The 25,510-nt window shown below is 42.5% G+C and overlaps 1 protein-coding gene across 3 annotated transcripts in view; it reads right to left on the bottom strand.

Moving 5' to 3' along the window:
- The window catches only part of TBC1D2 (TBC1 domain family member 2), a 91,463-nt gene that overhangs the window by 18,504 nt on the left and 47,449 nt on the right, over nucleotides 1–25,510 (bottom strand). For all 3 annotated transcript variants that reach the window (XR_016311779.1, XM_089670584.1, XM_089670585.1), the window contains exons 7-10: nucleotides 23,535–23,915; nucleotides 21,097–21,207; nucleotides 7,667–7,857; nucleotides 1,646–2,116 (exon numbers count right to left, since the gene is read on the bottom strand). Coding sequence is in view for 2 of the 3 variants with exons in the window: in XM_089670584.1 (XP_089526710.1) it covers nucleotides 1,646–2,116; nucleotides 7,667–7,857; nucleotides 21,097–21,207; nucleotides 23,535–23,915 (1,154 nt within the window). In the remaining variant the exon portion in view is untranslated. The remainder of the gene's footprint in view (nucleotides 1–1,645; nucleotides 2,117–7,666; nucleotides 7,858–21,096; nucleotides 21,208–23,534; nucleotides 23,916–25,510) is intronic.

Here is a 25,510-nt window from a genome sequence, read left to right as displayed (position 1 = left end):
GGTCATCAATTAGCATCTGAAAAGAGACAGAGCAGCTTCCTCAGGCTGGAAGTGGCACCTGGGTGCTAATAAGGTTTGTCACCTTCTCGGGAAACCAGGAAGGAAACGGCTGGAGACAGGTTGGCTTCATGACAGCGGGAGACCAGAGCTTTGAAGTATATCAGTGGATCAAAGGAAATGTTTCATCTCTCATAAAGGCTAAAATATTAGTTGTAGAGAGATGAAAATACTTCCTTCTGATGGAGCACTCTGTGGGTTACATCGGCATATAAAAACTGTATTTGTGGCTTAGGTAGAATGCCAAAAAAATGCAGGAAATCATTATGTGGCGCTGGATTGCAACAGCCAAACAGTGATTGGTACTGTCGTGATAGGACTGATGCGCTGGTATCGGAAATCCAATCCCCGACTTGGTGATTCAAGCCGGTCTTGGTCCAATTGACTTCGGGCAGGTCGGCACCCAGAACATTCTGTGGGCGGGTACAGGAACACCCACCAGGGTCAATTGGCCAACTAATGTCCCGCCTATGTCCATATCCCCATAAATTGAGGACTCTGAAATTGGGACATTGTAATTCGTATGGAGCCGGTTCGATTTGACTGACGGATTGCTGACTCTCTGACTCGCTCCAGTCACAGGATAAATCTTGGTAAAGGTTTTATTTCTGTCTTTTATTCCCTTTTATTTTATAGTGAATAGTCTATGTGTGTCTTCTTGTATTTTTTGTAACTTTTTATACTTTGTACATATTTTATGCACTGCCCACTTTCGGGATATTAAATCTTAAAATTAATAAGTGACTTCTGTGTATTTAAGCACAGGCTCATATCTTCGGAGAGATTAGATTGTATTGTATGTTAGTGCCTTTATATGCTCGGTCAAGCTCATTGCCACTCTGTATGCAATTGCACTGCATGTTAGCAGATTGCGTGCAGATTGTAAAAGGTAACAGATCTGCCAGACTGAGATCTGTGTGTGTGTGTGTGTGTGTGTGTGTGTGTGTGTGTGTGTGTGGTGTCTCAACAGACCGTTCTGTGGATAAACTGTTGGGTGGTGGCCAGCTAACGTTTGTGGTGTGTTTGGTGTGGGGCAGTGGAAGAGTGAAAAACACCGGGGTTCTAGCTGTAGGATAGCTGGAGGGATCCTAGAAGGTTGTGTGATTGCTAAGCTGCTCCTCAACTTTAATCAGTGCACCAGATTGTATATAAGATTTGTATCTGCCAGTGTGTGGTCAGCCATCTGGATTGGAGTGGGGTCTCCCTCCGGTGGTGGCCTAGAGGTAGTGCGGACTGTGAAAGTACATCAACTGGTCCTATATACGGTTTTATATATTCAAAGTTAAGTCCCCTTTATTCCCTCTTACCCCAAGTCAAGGACACACGTGCGCTCCTTGGTTAGCTAGTCACTGTGGGCGTGACGTGCGGGTGAACCCGTGACAGTGGGACTTCACTGAAATAGCTTCCCAACGCAGTCCCACCACAGGTGGTGCGAATGAACCCTTAAAGTATCTGCCGAATACATTTTAACTACGCTGTACTGTTCATTGCTTCCATGTACTTAAAAGGGATTGCAAGGCATGCTTTCAGGCAAAAATGTAATTACATTTCAAAAACAATAGTTCTTTTTTTTTTTGTCTATTTTTACCTGTTCAGTCCCTGACAGTACCCAATGGTTGGGTTTTGCCATGAGTATGCAAGAAGCACCCTCCTCAGCTTTTGAATAAAATCTGATGTAGGGCAACTGAAGTGCTTGTTATTGGTCAAAGTTCGATGTATATCAAGTTCAATCTGCTGAGAGGCTGGGTGCTGAGAACTTTCACATTTTATCTGAAGATCTGCGTAATGGTGTGATCTGATGTGAATCCGTTGAGCAGTGAGCCATTTCCATACACGTTTACGGTGTTCTGGAGGAATTCCACTCCTCGCTAAGTTCTTCAGCTCCATAGAGTGGTTTAGTTCCTCGATACTATTCCATTTCATTCTTAAAGGTTTGTCCACAACTTCATGTGTGAGGAGCTTGTTGGATCGAATTTCTAATGCTTGAATTTTGGCTAAAAGTTTCAAGTGTTCAACCTCATATTCTGGTATTATAACAAAGCCATAGTCATCATATTCACTAAAAATATAAACCAAATTAATTCCAAAATAAAAGGCAGAAGATTATATTCATATAGTATTATTATTATTATTATACAGGATTTATATAGCGCCAACAGTTTGCTCAGCGCTTTACAATATAATACAATATTCCTAGATTGTAAGCTCGAAAGAGCAGGGCCCTCTCGTATCTTGTCACTGTATTGTCTCATGTACTGTCCCCCACTATATTGTACAGTGCTGAGCAAACATTTTGGCGCTATATAAACACTGTATAATAATAATAATAATGGGAGACAATACAGTTCAATACAAGAGGGATAGGAGGGCCCTGCTCCTCGGAGCTTACAATCTATAATACAAACTGATGGATAGCCAATGAGAGTGTATGTCAGGGCAAATTAAAAAATAAAAAACACATATGCAGTACATTCCTGCATTACATGCAAATTGTCTTCATGTTTTATCACTTTGAAGACCTTTACAGTACAGAAAATGCCACAAATGCAAATACTAGTATCTTGCTAAACAAACCAAGTGACCAGGACAACACTCAATTTCTGACAGGATCAATGGGTATTTTTTGCACTTTAATAATTATTATTAAAATATATAATAAACTCTTTCAATAATATATTCAACAGACCAAATGAAAGCAAACAAAAGAGTTCACTGTTGGAGTTTAAATATACTTCAAGGTAATATACTGTAACTATAAAAAGAGCCATGTATTCTAAAGAGGAAGTGAACTCTGAACACTGTGCCCAAACATAGACAGGCAGGGGACAAAGGTTTAGTCACCAGCAGTGGTGTATTTAGTTCATGTGCTGCCCTAGGCAACACTAAAATCGGTGCCGCCCCCCTGAAAATTTCATTTGGGTGCAGTGTTGCATGACCGCACAATTGTCAGTTAAAGTAATGCAGCGCCGTAACGCAAAAAATGGCCTGGTCATGAAGGGGGAGAAATCCTCAGGAGGGCAAGTGGTTAAAGGCTAAGTGCACTTTTTTCAGACAATAGCTTTTGCAGTCAAGGGGGCCCTAGCAGAAATTAAAAAGAACTGTGAAGCTTTGTAAAATGCTAATTTTATTCTCATAACGTTAGGCTTTTTGCACCATCCTGGACGCTCCCAGTTAGCAATCCCCCTCATCCTGCCTTGTTGCTAGGAAACTAGAAGCCATTGGTTTTCTGGAAAAGGTCAACTTCATCTTTAAACACAAAAATTCAGCACCCTCCTGGGTAGGTTGCTAGGATGTAGTCTAGTTTAGTATAGTGTGGACTCCTGCTTATAAGGAGACTAATAAGCAGAAAAGCTGCTGTTTTACCTAACAGGAAGCTACAATTGTTAAGTGAGAGATCCTATGTGGCTCACAGTGCTGTTGTCTGGGACCTGCAACAAGGGCCTTGTGAGTACAGACTGTTCTACATGGAAGCTGGGACTTGTGCTGTTTAACAACCCCCCCCCGGGACCTATATAGTCAGCTGCTGGTGTAAGCTAGAAGGGACACCAGCCGGTGTCCAGAAGAGTAACTGTCCATTAAGTTCTGCATTTCTACAGAGGGACATTGCTCCAGGCTTTATACAGTTTGCTACACAGATCTACTTAGAGAAAGCTGTCCTCAAGTGTGCATAGTTCAATTCAGAGTATCCCACTATATACATTCCCTATCCCAGTTCTAAAACAAACAAAAAAAACAATAAAAAAAACTACAACCCCTTAGACTGATCATGGGAGTAATGAGTGGAAGTTGTGTATACCTGGCTTTAGGAAATGCTAAGTGCTAGGCTGCAGGAGAAGATCTAGGGCAGCGGTTCTCAACCTGGGGGTCGCGACCCCTTTGGGGGTCGAACGACCATTTCACAGGGGTCGCCTAAGACCATCGGAAAACACATATTTCCGATGGTCTTAGGAACCGAGACACCGCTCCTGTCTCCGGCGATGTGTGGGCGGGATGATATGCTGCCCCTGTCACCGCCTCCTCGCCGCTGATTGGCCACCGGAACTGTAGCTCAGGAGAGGCACACAGGCGGCCAATCACCAGCGAGGAGGTGGAGCTTGGAGAGGAGGAGCCGAGCGGCAGCACACGTAGATCAAAGAAGATCGAGGGAGCTGCAGGAGCCAGTGAAGAGAGAGGCCAGAGAAGGAAGACAGCTGACAGGTAAGTGCAAATTTTGCTGCTGCAGCCAGGTATGCAGGCTGTAGATGGGAGAGGGAGAGAGCGAGCCCAGGCTGGAGCAGGAGTCAGCAAGGTAAGTATCATTGGTGTCAGTGGAAGGGATAGTGCCCCATCATTTGTGTCACTAATACCAACGATGGGGCACTATTCCTCCCCCCACTGACACCAACGATGAGACACTATTCCTCCCCCCACTGACACCAACGATGGGGCACTATTCCTCCCCCCACTGACACCAACGATGGGGCACTATTCCTCCCCCCACTGACACCAACGATGGGGCACTATTCCTCCCCCCACTGACACCAACGATGGGGCACTATTCCTCCCACTGACACCGAAGATGAGGCACTATTCCTCCCAATGACACCCACGATGGGGCACTATTCCTCCCACTGGCACCCACGATGGGGCACTATTCCTCCCACTGGCACCCACGATGGGGCACTATTCCTCCCACTGGCACCCACGATGGGGCACTATTCCTCCCACTGGCACCCACGATGGGGCACTATTCCTCCCACTGGCACCCACGATGGGGCACTATTCCTCCCACTGGCACCCACGATGGGGCACTATTCCTCCCACTGACGCCAATGATGGGGCACTATTCCTCCCACTGACGCCAATGATTGTACACTATTCCTCCCACTGACGCCAATGATGGGGCACTATTCCTCCCACTGACGCCAATGATGGGGCACTATTCCTCCCACTGACGCCAATCATTGGGCACTATTCCTCCCACTGACGCCAATGATTGGGCACTATTCCTCCCACTGATGCCAATGATTGTACACTATTCCTCCCACTGACACCAACGATGAGGCACTATTCCTCCCACTGATGCCAATGATTGTACACTATTCCTCCCACTGACACCAACGATGAGGCACTATTCCTCCCCCCACTGACACCAACGATGGGGCACTATTCCTCCCCTCACTGACACCAACGATGGGGCACTATTCCTCCCCCCACTGACACCAACGATAAGGCACTATTCCTCCCAATGACACCCACGATGGGGCACTATTCCTCCCACTGACACCCACGATGGGGCACTATTCCTTCCACTGACGCCAATGATGGGGCACTATTCCTCCCACTGACGCCAATGATTGTACACTATTCCTCCCACTGACGCCAATGATGGGGCACTATTCCTCCCACTGACGCCAATGATGGGGCACTATTCCTCCCACTGACGCCAATGATGGGGCACTATTCCTCCCACTGACGCCAATGATGGGGCACTATTCCTCCCACTGACACCAATCATGGGGCACTATTCCTCCCACTGATACCAATGATGGGGCACTATTCCTCCCACTGATACCAATGATGGGGCACTATTCCTCCCACTGATACCAATGATGGGGCACTATACCTCCCACTGATACCAATGATGGGGCACTATTCCTCCCACTGATACCAATGATGGGGCATTATTCCTCCCACTGATACCATGATGGGGCACTATTCCCCCCACTGATACCAATGATGGGGCACTATTCCCCCCACTGATACCAATGATGGGACACTATTCCTCCCACTGACACCAACGATGGGGCACTATTCCTCCCCCCACCGACACCAACGATAAGGCACTATTCCTCCCAATGACACCCACGATGGGGCACTATTCCTCCCACTGACACCCACGATGGGGCACTATTCCTCCCACTGACACCCACGATGGGGCACTATTCCTCCCACTGACACCAATGATGGGACACTATTCCTCCCACTGACACCAATGATGGGGCACTATTCCTCCCACTGATACCAACGATGGGACACTATTCATCCCACTGACATCAGTGATGGGGCACTAGTCCTCCCACTGCAAAATTACAGTTATGAAGTAGCAACGAAAATAATTTTATGGTTGGGGGTCACCACAACATGAGGAACTGTATTAAGGGGTCGCGGCATTAGAAAGGTTGAGAACCACTGATCTAGGGTAAAGCCTGGGCAAGATACAGGGGGCTCCTACAGGGGTAGCGATACAATGATATATACCAGTTTTGGTAACTGCATTCATTTTCTTCCCCCTCCTTTATTTTCACCTGGTCAACTGGCTAGTAAGTCTGTTATTTTCAACTTTATTTAACAAACCAAGCTTTCCAGCAGAAGTGGCAGTTAGAGAGTTTAGAGAAACCATTTAACACTGACAGAGGTGCTTACAATGCTCAGCAAGTGTTCATTTATGGAAACCCTTTATCCAAAAGGCAAAAACTGTTGCTGTAAATACTTAAAGTGTTACTAAACCCAGGACCCTGCATTCACTATATCTGATCTCCCACTGTACACAGAACATGGAAATGCAATTATTTTAGTAAATATAAACTGCTAAATACCTTTTCTCATCAGCAGTTAGAGCAGTCTTGTGACTTCTATCAGTGTCCAGAAGAGCACTGGTTAAAGCTTGTAGGAGGAGTTTTCTTTCTGCTCTAGGAGGATGTGAAACCCCTGACCCTCTGTCTGGACAGTGCTGATTGGCCCTGTGCTGACCACATGCACTCTCCCAAGAATAAAAAAAAAACCTCTCTAGCAATACACACCAAACTGAGCATGTGCATGTGAATACGGATTCAGTCTGTATCAGGTGGTCATTTCAACAAGAGGAGGGGCAGAGGAGAAAGGATCAAACAACCCTTTTACACAATGCAGAAGATTAACCCCTTAGGTTCCACAGTGAGTATCTCAAGACTGCTTTACTGCATATACAGACTGATTTTACTGTTGTGGGTTTAGTAACACTTTAAAGCATATTTGCTGGAGTTCAGCCTTACTTTTTAAGTCCATCAAAATCTGCAAGTCCATCTAAACTACCCTCTCCCTAGATTGGCAATGCTGCTGACTACAGGTGTCTCTGTTGCTTCTCCATTCAGAGTGGAGATACCCTAAGAGAGCAAGTGTGTTACTGACCATATCACCAGGTGAAAATAAAGGGAAAAAAAACGAATGCAACCACCACATTTAAGGACTTCTACGCTCCAATATACAGTATAAAATGTTTGTTTTAGGATTTAATACCGCTTTAACATTTCTACATTTTTACTATTACAAAGCAAATCTTCACTTTTTTGAGTTACAATCCAGTTTAACAAAATGGTATATTTTTGTAAAAATAAATATATCCCAAAAATTATATGCTAAAATTTTATGCTAAAGAGAATTGATGAGCAAAGAATGCTGCAGCTGATTGAGGGTGATGTATATAGATCCTGTAGTTGCACAAAAACTGGATTTTTTTTTCATAACACTACTAATTCAATTATGCCTCTTCTAAATCAATGTGAAACATTATTTTTGCTTTATATAGAAAGCCATTGCATTTGGTGAGCAAAAGAGACTTAGTAATGTCACATGCTGAATAGTTACCCACCTGAGAGGACTGAAATGTACATCCAGTTGGTTATGGACCTTTTTCATGTCAGATTGCAAGGCATCTTCTATCAGATTTTTTATGACTTCACAGTACTCAGAATCCAGATATGGCAGAGCTTCCTGCAACTTTCTCAACACAATTAAATATTTGCTTTCTATTTGGCAATTTCTAGCTTCCAAGTATGAGCACTGGAAGAAAAAAAGGTTGAAAATTGGATTTAGAAAAAAGTACTTTAAGTCCTGGTTTACACTGGATCTGACTTTGAAATTGTGCAACTTTACTTGAAGTCACATGTCCGTGCAACTTCAGGTGCAACTTGGCAGACATGTGTGCGACTTCATGCACAGTTGCCTATGCAAGTCGCACCTGAAATTGCAAAAAATAGTGCAGGAATGAATTTCAAAAATCGGTGCGACTCTGATTTTAAACTACAAAATACCTTTTCTCATCAGAAGTTAGAGCAGCCTTGTGACTTTAGCAGAAGATTGGTTAAAGCTTGTAGGAGGAGTTTTTCTTTCTGCTCTAGGAGGATGTGAAACTTCTGACCTCTGTCTGGACAGGGCTGCTTGGTCCTGGTCTGATCACATGCACCCTCCCAAAGAAAAAAAAAACCTCTCTAGCAATACATACCAAACTGAGCATGTACATGTGACTACGGATTCAGTCTGTATCAGGTGGGCATTTCAACAAGAGAAGGGGCAGAGAAGAAGGGATCAAACAGCCTTTTTACACAATACAGGTTCCACAGTGAGTATAACAAGCATGTTTTACTGCATATACAGACTGATTTTACTGTTGTGGGTTTAGTAACACTTTAACCTCCCTGGTGGTATTCCCGAGTGTAGCTCGGGGTAACATTTCAGTACCAAGAGCGGTAACCCCGAGTTACACTCGGGAATACAATGCGGCACTGCTCCAGCATTTGTTCTTCACCTACCTTACCCTGCGCTCCCGCGATGTGTCCCCTGCAGCGTCCCCGGCCATCTCCTCCGGCCGATGCCGGCATCCGGCTTCTGTGTCCTGTCCCTGTGACGTCGGGACGTACGGGCGCCGCCGGCGGCGGGAAATTTAAAAATTTTAAAAAATGTCCTTTTTTTTTTACATTTTACATAGTAAAACATTGCTGTCTCAACCAATTTCACATACATTTTGTCCCTAGTGCTTTGTCCGGCGCCCTGCCTGCATTTTGTCTGTTCTTTCTGCCTGGAAACTGAGAAATGTCCATGGCGTCCAAAAAGTGTCCCTTTAGGTCAAAAGCGGTTTAGATCAGCTAGAGAACAGCGATAGTAAATCAGAACCACTTGCAGAATTGAGTGATAATGATTCCTGGGGGAAATTCGTCATCAGACACTGAAAACGATTCTGCGACTTTGCTCAGCGATGTGCGAACTTTGTGCTATATTTCAAATTTCAGTGTTTTTGGTTTGATTATATTATTGAATTCAATTTTTTATTATTTTTATATTATTTTTATGATTATTTATTAAATTATAATTTATGATTTTGTGTTTCAAATTTTATCCTACCCGGGATGTTTACTAGACTCTTGTTCGGACAGATTTCAGTGAGTTTTTCCTAAAAATTACAGGCCTACAATTAAAAAAATACATATTTCCATGCAAAAAAATGGTACCGCTTTCAGCACCAAAAATCTGAAATAATCATACCGCCAGGGAGGTTAAAGGATAAGTTCACCTTTGGGAACATGTTCCACCTGTTTTTAGGGTGGAACATGTAGCTGTTCCTCCCCCCCCCCCCCCCCTCTGACAGATAATATGAGAAGTCTCCCCATACTATCTGGCAGATTTGAAAACAGTGTGGCCGTGTGGAGCTACACCCACTTGGTCGTGTCATTCATTTACAGACTTCCGTGAATGAATGAACTGCAAGTCCCAACAGCCTTAACAGCTGTGAGCTTGTAGTTTTCAATGAACTACCACGGCGTAGTTCATTGAAGCTTCCTGTCAGTATATCAGCTCTTACTACTAATTGGCTCCTTTGGACAAAAATAATAAATGCACATTTTTTTACCTGCATAAAAATGTGCGTTTATTATTTTTGTCCAAAAGGGGAACTTATCCTTTAAACTGGAAAAACATTATATACAGTATATGATGCAGGAGCATTGGGCACAGCAGTTTTTCTGAGCCCCCCTTGTACCAAAGTTTTATACCTGTAATCCTGCCAGTAGATCTGTTATTTTTCCACTTCCCCTAACATATTGGTCTTAGATAGACTTAGGTTGATTTTGACTCCTTGTTTAGCAAGGTACGTTTATAAGCGTCCCAGTAATCAAGGTGTTAAGCTGCTGTTGTAACCGTGAGCTTAGTATTGATTTTAACAGCTAAACCTCAGCTTTTAAGTAAAACAGCCTAATAGTCACCTGATTACTTTTCCAGGACTTCAATCTGTGCTTGGTCATCTACAGTGGAAGGTAGGTGTGACATTGGGTGCCTAAAAGATCCCTAATTTCTCCAAAAAGACTTGTCATCTGCTCATGCTATCACATAGGGGCTTGTTAGCCCACTTGTGATAGTAATAAAGTGGAATGGAAAAAAAAATAAAGTGTAAAAATGTAAAAAGAAAAATTTAAAAGGACCCTTATATACACCCCATGGCAAACAGACACTTAGCATGCTCATGTTTATAAACAAAAATTGTGCCACAGTAAACATCAGACTGAAAACAAGGAGAATATGGAGCCTATAAGGAATTTTGGGTACCAGAGGTTTTTGCAATTTCACAGGTGCACACAATTTTAAGGTTGGAGATGTTTGGTATCTTTTTACTCTTCTTTTATACTTTACCAAAACATTGGGTATTATAATTGTATATTATATTATGTTTGTTTGCACTAAAATTCATTTTGGTTTATTTTTTTCCTGCAAATATCGATTTGATAAACAAACAAAAATGCAACTACCATCATTTCATTCTACAGGGATTCTGGTTTCAGAAAATATATACCGTATTTGCCGGCGTATAAGACGACTGGGCGTATAAGACGACCCCCCTACTTTTCCTGCTAAAATTTAGTGTTTGAGCTATACACGCCGTATAAGACTACCCCTCTTCCAATGCACACCAGTGGGAGGAATAGTGCCCCATCATTGGTATCAGTGGCAGGAATAGTGCCCCATCATTGGTATCAGTGGCAGGAATAGTGCCCCATCATTGGTATCAGTGGCAGGAATAGTGCCCCATCATTGGTATCAGTGGCAGGAATAGTGCCCCATCATTGGTATCAGTGGCAGGAATAGTGCCCCATCATTGGTATCAGTGGCAGGAATAGTGCCCCATCATTGGTATCAGTGGGAGGAATAGTGTCCCATCATTGGTATCAGTGGCAGGAATAGTGCCCCATCATTGGCATTATTGGCAGGAATAGTGCCCCATCATTGGTATCAGTGGGAGGAATAGTGCCCCATCATTGGTGTCAGTGGGAGGAATAGTGCCCCATCATTAGTATCAGTGGGGGGAATAGTACCCCATCATTAGTATCAGTGGGGGGAATAGTGCCCCATCATTGGTATCAGTGGGGGGAATAGTGCCCCATCATTGGTATCAGTGGGGGGAATAGTGCCCCATCATTGGTGTCAGTGGGAAGAATGGTGTCCCAACATTGGTGTCACATTGGTGTCAGTGGGAGGAATGGTGTCCCATCATTGGTGTCAGTGGGGGGTGGAATAGTGCCCCATCATTGGTGTCAGTGGGGGGGGGGAATAGTGCCCCATCGTTGGTGTCAGTGGGGGCGGGGGGGAATAGTGCCCCATCGTTGATGTCAGTGGGGGGAGGAATAGTGCCCCATCGTTGGTGTCAGTGGGGGGGAGGAATAATGCCCCATCGTTGGTGTCAGTGGGGGGGAGGAATAGTGCCCCATCGTTGGTGTCAGTGGGGGGGAGGAATAGTGCCCCATCGTTGGTGTCAGTGGGAGGAATAGTGCCCCATCATTGGTATCAGTGGGAGGAATAGTGCTCCATCATTGGTATCAGTGACACCAATGATGGGGCACTATTCCTCCCACTGACACTTGCTGACCCTGTTCTCGTATGGTGCTGCTGCAGCCAGCATATGTGGTTGCAGCAGCACCTCTACACTGACCACTTACCTGCTGGTCCTGCACTCGATTTTCGCGGGGCCGCTCGGCTCCACCCCCTCGCAGGTGATTGGCCGCCTGTGTGCCTTTCCTGAGCTACAGTTCTGGTGGCCAATCACTGGTGAGGAGGCGGAGCCGAGCAGCCGCACGAACATCCAGTGGCCGAACGGAAGGCGCAGCCGCGCTTCCTGGACCGGATCGTCGTGGGACCGGAACCAGGTAAGAAACAGCCGCTGCCCACCCCTGTACTTAGTGTCCCTTCCATTGGGGGAAGGGGGGGGCGGCGGCGGCAACGCGCCGCCCCCCTAAAAATTGTCAGTATGCCGTATACCGGCGTATAAGACGACCCCCGACTTTTGAGAAGATTTTCAAGGGGTAAAAAGTCGTCTTATATGCCGGCAAATACGGTATTTGTTTAGGGCTTTAAGGTCATTTACAGCAAAAAAAAAATGCAGACTTTAATGTGTGTAAGAATTTTTAAAATTTCCTTGGTAGATAATTGTTTAAAGTGGAACTAAAGCTGCAAATACTCCCCACCAGCGGATTGAAATCTGTAGGTCCTTCACTAGCACCAACATTTCTTCCGCATGCCTAGTCCTCCCCTGTTTTGATTGGCTGATTTGGGATAACAAAATTCCTGCAAGGAGTTCATTCTTCCCGGCACACAGGCATCTCATTGACAATGTACACTGAGCTGTGTATGCATAACTCACTGTACAGTTAACCACTTGACCTCCTGAGGATTTACCCCCCTTAATGACCAGGCCTCTTTTTGCTACTTGGCGCTGCACTAATTCAACTGATAATTGCGCGGTCATGCAATGCTGCACCCAAACGAAATTTACGTCCTTTTTTTCACACAAATAGAGCTTTCTTTCAGTGTAATTTGATCACCTGTGCGCTTTTTATTTTTCACGCTATAAACAAAAAAAGGCCAAAAATTTTGAAGAAAAACAATATTTTTTACTTTCAGCTATAAAAAATATATAGTAAACTCAAAGTTGGTTATAAATTTAGGCCAAAATGTATTCTGCTCTATGTTTTTGGTAAAAAAAATGCCAATGAGTGTATATCGATTGCTTTGTGTGGAAGTTATAGCGTCTACAAACTATGGTATAAATACTGCAATTTACGCCATTTTTCTGCTATACAGCGCTTCGCTAGTTTAACGGACAATTGCACGGTCATGCAATACGGTACATAAATGAAATTTACATCCTTTTTTTCCCCACAAATTGAGCTTTCTTTTGGTGGTATTTGATTGCCTGTGCGGTTTTTATTTTTTGCGCTATAAAAAAAAAAGGCTGACAATTTTGAGGGAAAAAAAACAATATTTTGGACTTTTACGTGAAAGTTATAGCGTTTACAAATGGCGGCAAAGATACTGGGATTTTTAGCTTTTTTTTATACTAATAATGGCGGCGATCAGTGACTTATGGCAGCGACCAGCGACTTATGGCGGGACTGCGGCGGACATTCTGACATTGGGGGGTACTGACTTGGGGTCACTGACATCCCCAAAAGCACTAATACAGTGATCAGTGCAAAAAAAAAAACACTGACACTGTACTAATGGCACTGGGGAGGAAGGGGTTAACTTTATTTTGCAGGGAAGGGTTATCTGAGTGAGGGGAGTGTTTTACTAGGGGGCTGGGGTGTGTGCTGGATGGGACAAGGCTGATCGAGAGAGAGAAACTCTTCTTTCTCGATCAGCTCGTCCTCGAGCTGTCAGGGAAGTGACAGACAGCACAGCTACTGCAGCTGTGCTGTCTGTCACTGTTTGCCGCCGATCGCCGGGTAACAGCCGGTAAAGACCGGCTGTGACCCGGCGACTGACATCCGCAGCGGTGATCGGCGGGGCAGATAGGGCGGCGGCGCGCCTCACGCGCGCCCCCTGTTTACAAAACACGCGTTTTAAAATGTGGTTTTGCCTGCCAGTGCCGCCCTGCCGCCGTATTTCTACAGTGGCAGGGCGGCAAGTGGTTAAAGGATAAGTTCACCTTTGGAACATGTTACATGTTCCACCCGTTTCTAGGGTGGAACATGTAATATGTTCCCGTAGCCACAGCTGCGCCCACCACCCCCCCTCCCATTGACTGACAGTATGGGGAGATGTCTCTGACAGGTCTGCAGGAGACCTGCATGGCATCAGCCATCTACTGATTACTGGTGCAATGCTTCCCAGGGTCCTGTAGACAAAAATAATAAATGCACATTTTTTTTACCTGTTTTTTTTTCTATTTAGCATGTCTCCTTTGTGATAAATAGCTCGCCTGCTTGCAGTTTGTTTGTACCTTTTAGTTCAGGTTTACGTACAAAACAAATTTAAGACTAAAACCTGCTAAAAACATTTTAGGCAATTGCAGCAACTGTTTTATTTCTCTTTTTGAAGCAAGAAAAAGGTATACCACACAAATAAAATAGCAGCTAAATCAGTGTTATAGGTTTTCTTTCCAACAAACAACCACAAATTTTGCGAGCTATAGGTGGTCATTGGAGGATCGAGGGATACACGAAATGAGCGATACATATGGATCCATGTTATGTTTATTGTGCTGAATATATGTGGTGCCATTCAGCACCTTTTTATGTGAGTGGCCATTTTAAGTTTTAACCACTTGCCGTCCTGAGGTTTACCCCCCTTCCTAACCAGGCCATTTTTTGCAATACGGCGCTGCGTTATTTTAACTGACAATTGTGCGGTCATGCAATGCTGCACCCAAATGAAATTTACATCTTTTTTTCCCACATATAGAGCTTTCTTTCGGTGGTATTTGATCGCTTCTGCGTTTTTTATTTTTTGCTCTGTAAAAAAAAAAAAAAGATTAGACAATTTTGAGAGAGTTTTGACTTTTTTCTATTAACCACTTCCCGTCCGGCCCATATATATATATAAATGGACGGACGGTGGCAGTGCCGTTTATAAATGGCCTCCCTGCACCCTGCTTGTGCGCGCTCCCTGGGAGCGCGCAGCACCGCGATCCGGTGCCCGCTGTGTCCTCCGGACACAGTGGAACACCGATCATCGGACAGGACCTCTGTACGAGGTCCCGATCATGTGATCGCTGATTGGCCAATTAGTGATCACATGCAAAGTAGTAAGCAAGATGTCACTTGTGACATCATTGCTTACTACGTGTGAAATCTCTGAATGATCACAGAGGTCACATGGTACAAGGCTATTCACAACAGCCTTGTACCATGTGACAAGCTGTGACCAATCACAGCTCACTCAGTAGTTCTCAATGGCTGCAAGAATACAGCTAGAAAGAAGGAGAAATTATTGCTTTTACATCCTTTATGGGTAAATACGGTACTGCTAGGGTGACAGTATGTAAAAAAAAAAAATAAATAAAAAATATAAAAAGAAATGTAAAAAAAAAATGTTTAAAAATTATAATTTTGGTTATAAACGAATTTGGGTTATTTTTTTTTTTTACAAAAAATATAACGGAATAAATTTTGGCCAAGATTTATGATGAAATACTATTTATTTGCAAAATTTGATAAGAAAAACACTTTTCAAAATTTTTGGATCTTTTAATTTACATAGCAAAAAAAATAAAAATCCCAGTGGTGAATAAATACCACCAAAATAAAGCTTTATCTGTCTCAAAAAAATGCTACAAAATTCATATGGGTACAGTGTTGCATGACCGCACAATTGTCATTCAAAGTGTGATAGCACTGAAAGCTGAAAATTGGCCTGGACAGGAAGGGGGTAAAAGTGTCTGGACTGGAAGTGGTTAAACATATTCAGTAAAAAAAGTTAAAAATCAAATTTCATCATAAAATTTAGGCCAAAATGTATTCTGCTACATGTCTTTGCTAAAAAAAATCCCAATACGTGTAAATTAATTGGTTTACATCACAGTTATAGCGTTTACAAATGGCGCCATATATACACTGGAATTTTTTTTACATTTTTTTTTACTAATAATGGCGGCGATCAGCAAATTATAGGGGGACTGCGGCGGGCATTCTGATACTGGGGGGAACTGACTTGGTCATTGACATCCCCAGTGACACCAATACAGTGATCAGTGCTAATAAAAAGCACTGACAATGTACTAATGGCAGCTATGTACTAAAGTTTGCTGGAGCTGACAGGTGAGAGATCTGTGTTGTTTATACACAGGTCTCTCCCCCTTCGGTAATCCTTGGAGATCGTAGGCCGGCCGGGACCTGGTGATTGGCAGCCGAAGCCATGAATAGCGGCGCGGGTATGGTGCGCGTGATTTTATACACCCGTGCTGCCCTGTAGCAGTATTTCTGTTATAGGGCAGCGTGGAAGCGGTTAAATAAACTGATATTTTATAAGGATAAGACACTATTAGCCATTAATTTTCTATGTCAAGCAGAGGAGAAAGGAGTAGTAAGAGGTGTATGGAGAAGGTGATCTGTTTACTTTGAAAGAAGATTCCTGTTCATGGTTCATTGCCACCCCAGTCCATTAAAGGGACACAAGTGCAGTATGACCAAGCATTGAGGTCAAATTATTCAGGGGAGAGCACAATTGTGGTGTTTGGTGAAGGAGCACTGATATTGGATTCTGAAGATGTATATGTTTTCATAAGAACACGGATATTGATTTAAGAAGATGATGTCACAATACTAGTGATATTTCAAATACGATTGAGACTCACGAACATTTAAATCACCGTAATATTAGTTATATTTTGTTTTATTTTTGTATTTGTAACGTTTATTGATATTTGAGAAGCGTGGCACTATTATTTATCTTTTTTTTTTTATTTAAATATTTATCTTTAACATTTTTTTCCAACCTTTGTAACTGCCAATTTATTGGACAGCATGTCCTGCATGTAAGGCCTCATTCACACGATGCGTGCAGAAAAACTGATGTGCAGATTTCACTTGCAGAGACAACAGTTTACATCAGTTTTCATACACGCTTCAATGAGTTTTATACACATTGCAGATACCTGACCAGAAATAATCTGCACATGATACTAGTGTTGTGGTATGAACAGGGCACATAAAGAACAATTGATTTTGTTGTGCCCTTGCAAAACACATGCAGAAACAACTGATGTCTCTGCACCATGGTGTAAACGAGCCCTGAATGTGGAAAAAAAATTTAAATAAAGCCATGGAAAATAAATATTAATATACTGAATGCTGTCTTTGCAGGTATTAACTCCAAAAGTTATCAGAATACAATATTGTTTGCTAGTGGGCCTCTAAAGAAGAAATAAAACCCATCCACTGCTTTAAAAAGAATTATGTAAACATTTCATTATGGTCATAAGCCTATCAGGATGTCTACACCAGCAGTCCCCAACTTTTCAAACTTATTGGCACCAGGGACTGGTTTTGTGGAAGGCAGTTTTTACAGGGACCAAGGGAGGGGGAGTGATATAGCCTGTCACCAGATGCAGTCATTTGCCACTCACTGATAGGGTTTTCATAGGAGTCTCTGTGCTAATGATCTGTATTTGCAGCTACTCCCCAGCGCTAGCATCACAGCCTCAAAATCCCTCAAATCATCAGGCATTAGATTCTCATAAGCAGCGCGCAACCTAGATCCCTTGTATACACAGTGTACAGTACGGTTCGCCAATGACAATCTAATACTGTTGCTGATCTGACAGGAGGTGGAGCTCAGGCAGTATTGCATGCAGCTGAAGGGCTAACTCACATAGTGTGCAATGACAGATGTTTCACTGCATTATAAAACATCTGTCACTGCAAAGGGAACAATTGTTTCCTATGTGTCCCATTCACACTGCAAAAGCAGCCTATGTTTGTGCTGCAGCATGCCACAATAAAATGCAGATATGCTGCATTTTATTGAAGTGTACGTTTGAATGCTTCAAATAAAGTTTGTACAAAGCAAAAACATAAAGGGAGCTGTTGGATGCACCGAATCGCGCACCACACTGCCTCCAACCACAGCTGGCAGCCCTCCGTTCCCTTGTGAGCTTTACCGCTCTGGCTGCTTTCCATTTCCGTGTGAACAGATTAAGCCTCCTGCTCTGCGGCCTTGTTACCAACAGGACACAGACCAGTACAAATGTGTTGTGTAGACCAGAGGTTTGGAACAGCAAAGGATGTAGTTTTTCAAGAAATTCCCAGAATCCCTACTTAAAGAATAAAAGCTTATGCTTTACTGAAACTGTCCATTTTGTTTTCCTTTTATAGTACGCTCTGTATATTTTACATTTCTAATATGTAACCGCAACTTACCTAACATGATGGATATCTTATATACAGTTGCAAGAAAAAGTATGTGAACCCCTTGGGATTACGTGGAGTTTTGCATGAATTGGGCGTAAAATGTGCTCTGAACGTCATCATTTGCAATTTGCATTTGCAATCTGTGTTCAGGCTATCATTAGGAATACATTACCACCCATATCAGCTCACACACTCGTTTTGAATGCGATGTGGGAAACGCGCATGGAATGCGCATTTCCCACACAGCATCCTAGTGTGAACGAACCCTAAAATATGTACTACATTTGTGCTTCCAGCTCAGTCTGAGTAATTACTGGTCTTTCCAGGATGCTTAAAAATTGTTTTAATTTGCACTGGCAACAGTGTTTGTCTTTATGACTTGATAAATGTGACAAATATTTTACATAGTTGCAATGAAATCTGTTTCATCTCAATTATGTAGAACCCATGGCAAATACCTGCCACTTACAATATCAAAAAATAAAACCAAATGGTGAGCAGCAGTGCAGGATTTATAAGGGGACAAAAGGGGCAATTGCCCTGGCCTCCCTGACAGAAGGGGCCTCCCTCTATACAAAAATAATACAAACCAATATAAAAAAAATATATAAAATAATATAAATATTATAATAAAACATTTATTTTATTAAATGTATCTTGGGAATTAACATTTTGCTAGCCATCATCTGAAAAGGTTTTTATTCTGGACTGGTATATTGTATGATTTAAAAAAAAGAATTGGCAGCTCAAGCGAACCATATATAGAGTGCTTATGCTGTGTGACTGTTATTGAGACTGTAAACCAACTCTGTGTATAAGTGGTCCCTAAAACCTGAAGTGCTCTGCCTCACAAGGTCTAAATCTGACACTGGTGTGGAGGCTATAGTAAAATTCAAATTTGACCATAAGAGCCTGGCCAGTATAATTTCTAAATACAGCTCTGTATTCCTATGAATGGGCAACATTTCAAAAAGGCTTGAATTTGACAAATGTGACAAACAGAACAAAAAAAAGAAAAGAAAAACATCTTACAGTTGTAAGAAAAAGTATGTGAAACCCTTGGGATTACGTGGAGTTTTGCATGAATTGGGCATAAATATGCTCTGAACGTCATCTAAGTCACAACAATAGAAGAACACAGTCTGCTGAACATAATACTACACAAACATTAGATGTTGCCATGGTTTAATTGCACATAACATGTAAACAGTCACAGTGCAGGGAGGAAAAAGTATGTGAACCTTTGGACTTAATAACTGGTTGACCCTCCTTTGGCAGCAATAACCTCAACCAAACGTTTCCTGTAGTTGCAGATCAGACCTGCACAAAGATCTGGAGTAATTTTGGACCACTCCTCTTCACAAAACTGTTTCAGTGTAGCAATATTCTTGGGATGTTTGGTGTGAACCGCTCTCCCTTAAGGTCATGCCACAGCATTTCAATGGGGTTGAGGTTAGGACTCTGACTGGGCCACTCCAGAAGTCGTATTCTGTGCTGTTGCAGCCATTGTTTTGTTGAATTACTTGTATGCTTTGGGTCATTGTCCTGTTGCATCACCCATCCTCTGCGGAGCTTCAGTTGGCGGACAGATGGTCGTACGTTTTCCTGCAAAATGTCTTGATAAACTCTGGAATTCATTTTCCCATCAATGACAACAATCCGTCCAGGCCCTGAGGCAGCAAAGCAGCCCTAAACCATGATGCTCCCTCCGCCATGTTTTACAGTGGGGATGAGGTTTTGATGTTGGTGTGCTGTGCCTTTTTTTCTCCACACATAGTGTTGTGTGTTCTTCCCAAACAACTCAATCTTGGTATCATCTGTCCACAGTATATTTTGCCAGTAGTACTGTGGAACATCCAGGTGCTCTTTTGCAAACTTCAAACGTGCTGCAATATTCTTTTTCGACAGCAATGGCTTCCTCCGTGGTGTCCTCCCATGTACTCCATTCTTGTTTAATGTTTTCCTTATTGTAGATGTGTCAACAAAAATGTTAGCATGTGCCAGAGATTTCTGTAGGTCTTTAGCTGACACTCTGGGATTCTTCTTTACCTCATGCAGCATTCTGCCCTGTGCTCTTGCAGTCATTTTTACAGGACAACCACGCCTAGGGAGAGTAGCAACAGTGCTAAACTTTCTCCATTTGTAGACAGTCTGTCTTACCGTGGACACATGAACATCAAGGCTTTTGGAGATACTTTTGTAACCCTTTCCAGCTTCATGCAAGTCAACAATTCTTGATCGTAGGTCTTCTGAGAGCTCTTTTCTGAGAGGCATGGTTCACATTAGACAGTGCTTCTTGAAACCAGTAAACCCAAAACAGGTGTGTGTTTTTTAAGGGCAGGACAGCTGTCAGCAACACATCCAATATCATCACACTGATTGGAGTCAAGGTTGGCTCACTCCTGGCTCCAATTAGCTCTGGGAGAAGTCATTCAGCTAGGGCCTCACATACTTTTTCCTCCCTGCACTGTGAATGTTTACATGTTATGTACAATTAAACCATGGCAAAATCTAATGTTTGTGTAGTATTATGTTCAGCAGACTGTGGTCTTCTATTGTTGTGACTTATATAACGTTCAGAGCACATTTTATGCCCAATTCATGCAAAACTCCACGTAATCCCAAGGGGTTCACATACTTTTTCTTGCAACTGTATGCCTTATTCCACCCTGTTGGATCTTTCTTGTAAGTCATCCGAAAAATTTAAATGCATTTGTAATATTGTTTATTTACTCAAAAAAAACTATTGAACCATAAAAAAGAACAAATGCAAAAAGTTTGCCATATTACTTTTTGTGAAAGTAACTGTTTTATTATTATTTATTAAAATTATTTTAAATATTTAACTAATATCTTTTAATCCTCAAAGCACATGTTGATAACTAACGTGTGAACCTAGGGTAATAGTGAATCTATAAAGGGAGGGTGACACCATATTTTGACATTCTAATAGCCAGAAAAATTGGGTGAGCATGAGAGTTCTGTTGGAGATGTCATTATTGCTCCTGAGGAATGATAGAACAAGCCACCATATTTCAATCTAACTGCACTCGTACAACCTTGAAACATTCATTTTAATCAGAGCTGACCCTAGGAAGGAATCCTCCAGCCACAAAACCAAGACTGTTACCTTCATTAGAAGAGCAGATTCTTTCTCAGCTGTGTTTCTCCATAGCTCTGTTACTTGGTGGATTTCAGAATTTAAAAACTGGTTCTGCGTTTTGTAGGCATTTATGTCATCCTTTGGAAAGAGAACAAGAAATGAAATGGTTACAGTTAATCCATACATTTGTATATCATTTTGTGCAACCAGGATCTGCTTGGAATACTAAAAAGCCATATGTCTGTCACATCTGGTCACAGTACATATAAATAGCTGTTTTTTTGTATGCAAATACATGACACTTTAGCACTTTGTGATATCTTGGAAAGGTAGCAGATTTATTAACACTAGGTGAGCAGTGTGACACAAATGTGGTTGCATTGTCCAACACTAAAGCGCGCCTAAATCCGGGAACAAAAATTTTATGTATTGTAGCTTGCTTTTCCTTAGATGTAATGGTGAATTATGTTTCTTTCTTTTTTTCCCCCACACTTCTTTATTTTTTGTTTTCACTTGGAGATCCTGCCAGAAACACACTTCCTGTCCTGGGTGGGTGACAACCATATTGTATCTAGGAACAGCAGTGTTGTCACCCTACGAAGAAAATGTACCAGCAAACACAAATGCTCCTGCGCTTGGGGATAGACTCGATGCTACAACCACATTAAGAATGTCCTGGAACATGCACACCTTGCTGCCCTCAAATGGACCAGGGGAATCAAAATATACTGAATGAGGAAAGAACAAAGTGAGGGCGCACAGGCCTAGTGTATTACCACTCTGGCTCTGAGGAAGAGGCAAGTCCTCTGAACGCGTCAGACTATTGGATGTCTACACTCCCCATTGCGGACTGTTATTCAGCGCGGTGTTGACCCAGCTGTTCTTTTATGATGTGCCTTGACTATATTGTCGTTTGTGAGTACAACACCTATTTTATTTTTTATTAAACATTTTTTATGGTAATGCACTAGGCCTGTGCGCCCTCTCTTTGTTCTTTCCTCATTTAGGCACAAAATGTGTTAGGACTGCATAACTTCTCACCTTCTCCTTAACATAGGGGAGGTGTTTTGTAGTCAATATAGTTAGCTTGGAACACAGGACGTTATCAGCCCACAAGTTTTTTTGGCTAAACGAACAGTTATTTTGTCTCGCACGTGGTGACCAGATATAATAAAGCACTTTCAAAGGTATACCTAAAGAATATGTAAACCCTCACCTTGTAAAACAACCCATTCTTGAAAAACAACCCGTTTTTCCTTTTTTATAAGTGATCACACACCCTCTGTCCTCAGCTGCATAAGGAGCTCAGGGAGAAGAAACAGCAGCACACTGATCTTCCCAGTGAATTGCTGTGCAGGGAGTGGCGGTTTCAGAACAAGCCTGATCATTGAATTAGCGCCCAGCATATCTAGAAAACTGACCACACTGTGCTCTCATGCCTAGTGTGGTAAATTTTTTATACGAAAACAGAGCGGCTGGCAGAAACACTAGTGATTTTACAAAGGAAGCAGTACAAAGAGAACAGGATATTTTTCATACAAATAGAGAAGAGAGATAGCGGTGCCACTCTAAGTGTAGAAGGTTAAAAAGCACACATGTTTAATAGTTAAAATGCACTCACAAGAGTAGGAGATTTAGGATCATGTCATTGTTTACAGAAGGTGTACTGGCAAGTCCTATGCGGTGCTCCTGGTTTGTACCCATCATTTCGGTGGTTTCCAGGAATCGGGGGGTAGCAGAGAGGTGCAGACAGATCACATCACAGCACAATTTCCAAAATAGCATGCATTCGGAGCATGCGAAGGCCTGAGGAAGTAGTGCGCATGCTTCGCACACGCGCCATTTTGGAAGTCCAGTTTGTGCTGCGACGTGATCTGTCTGAGCCTACCTGAACCTCTCTGCTACCCCCCAAGCCCTGGAAACCACCGGAGTGACGGGTACCAACCAGGAGCACCACATAGGACTGCCAGTACATCAAACCTTTCTGTAAACCATGACATGCTTTTAAATCCTCTACTCTTGTGGGTGCATTTTAACTATTAAATATGTGTGCTTTTTAACCTTCTACACCTAGAGTGGCGCCGCTGTCTCTTTTCTCTATTTGTGCACAGGAGTACCTACAAGCTCCTACAGCTGACTACCTCTTCCCACAAGACTGTATACCCATACATCCTCCCTTTAAGATTCACTTGGATGACATTCTCACATTGACCTTTTACTAACATATCCTACTGCGGTCCATTCCCCATCCCATACTGGGTTGATGTTCTAAGCGCTCCCCAACTTCCACTATTTTTCATACAAATACTTGGTGCAGCATTCACATATCAGGAAGATGAAATGTTGAGTTCACATATTCTTTAACAAGCAAATAAAATACATTTATTGTCAGAATTTACATACAGTTTAGGACATTTTATTGCTGCTTTGCTTTTCATTACAGATATGTTTCAAAGATATCTCACCATTAAGCTTTCAATCTTTCGGTAATGCTGCTGTAAGGTGTCTTTTAAGATGCTGTTTGAGACATCTGGATCACTTTGGCTGAGAAGCTGTTCATTCTGTTTCAAGATAACTTGCTGTTTTGCATTATTTTTCTCCATTAATAGCTGAATATGCTCTTTTAGTTCATCAATGTGGAATTCCTTGAAGCTGGCACACTGTTCCAGATCTTTCTTCTCCTGTTCAAGAACCTCGACTCGTTGCTTCAGGTCTTCGATTTGCCTAATCTTGTGACGTATCATTTCAAGTCTATCTTTTTCCTCTGCAGCATTCAGGTATTCATTGCAGGCTCTCTTTTCCTGGTGAGCAGACTCAAGTGCTCGATGGAGAAGCTTTACAAGATCCTAGCATACAAGAAAGAGCAAACATGTAATATTCCTGCATCAAAATATCTTAAGATTAACCACTTGCCTTCCTGAGGATTTACCCCCCTTCCTGACCAGGACATTTTTTGTGTTACGGCGCTGTTATTTTAACGGACAATTGCGCAGTCATGCAACATGGCACCCAAATGAAATGTATGTCCTTTTTTAACCCACAAATTGAGATTTCTTTCAGTGGTATTTGATGGCCTGTGCGGTTTGTATTTTTTGAGCTATAAAAAAAAAAAGACCAACAATTTTGAGAAAAAAACATTTTTTTTTCTATTTTTTGCTATTAAACATGTCCAGTAAAAAAATAAAAAAAATCTAATTTTGTCATAAATTTAGGCCAAAATGTATTCTGCGACGTCTTTGCTAAAAAAAAATCCCAATACGTGTAGTTTAATTATTTTACGTGAAAGTTATAGCGTTTATGAATGGCGGTATATATACTGGGATTCATTTTTTGCATTTTCGCTAGCAATGGCGGTGATCAGCGACTTATAGCGGGACTGCGGCAGACATTCTGATACTGGGGGGAACTGACTTGGTGTCACTGACATCCCCAGTGACACCAATACAGTGATCAGTGCTTAATAAAAAAAAAAAAAGCACTGACACTGTACTAATGGCACTGAGCAGGAAGAAGTTAACATGAGGGGCAATCAAAGGGTTAACTCGGTGCTGGGAGTGTTTTACTATGGGGCAGTGTGTGTGTGATTCACTGTAATCAAACTGCTGTGGATGGCTGTGCTGTGCACTGCCATCCACAGCAGTGTGCCCTAGCTGACAGAGAGGAGAACTGTTAGGGGCCCGGTGATTGACAGCCAGGGCTGAGAATGGCGGAGTACCGGGAAATGCAAAATCAAGTATATATACACGTGATTTGCACACCGCTGCCACCCTGTAGCAGTATTTCTGCTATAGGGTGGTTGGCAAGTGGTTAAAGACAAAGAGAAGCTAGAGTTAACTGCTTGAGCATGACTAATAATTTCACAGATTTTTTAATTCATAGGGTAATATGTTGCCTAAAGCTGGCCATACATGGATCGAAATTTGGCCAGTTCAGCAGGAACCGGATGAATTTCGATCCATCTATGGGGACAGTTGTTGTACAGAGGTTGATTTACTGAGCCTGACAGATAAATGTTGTTTGATCAGTACCGCTGGCTATAGCTGGCAGTGCTGATCAGTGTATTCTGATGGCGGGGAACTCTCCACTGTTAGAACACAATAGATTAGCAGAAGTGATTCCCCCATTTACCTCAAATTTGTGGATAGGGGGATTGGGTCATTTTTTTTTTATTTTCGTTTAACTGCCTGGTTAAACAAAAACAAAAACTGAATCATCTATGTGCTTCTTTAGTGGATTTTGGGTGAAAAACGCACAGATCACTAGCTTAGCAAATTTTCTTTTAGTAAAAGTTAAAAATAGTGTCACAGCAAGAGGTCAGGGCATGACAGTTTATCCATGCTGCCATACACCCATGGATTTTTCTTTTGTTCAGCCTGCTGGCTAAATTAAAGAAATGTAAGATTCCTTCATCCTCATTAAGCTGTACAGATGGATGAATCTC

Source organism: Staurois parvus, unplaced genomic scaffold (genome assembly GCF_062004578.1).
Source record: "Staurois parvus isolate SC_StPar_1 unplaced genomic scaffold, SC_StPar_1.0 ptg000091l, whole genome shotgun sequence".
NCBI lineage: Eukaryota > Metazoa > Chordata > Amphibia > Anura > Ranidae > Staurois > Staurois parvus.
Note: the sequence above shows the minus strand (reverse complement) of the source record. Positions and strands in the feature narration are given on the sequence as shown.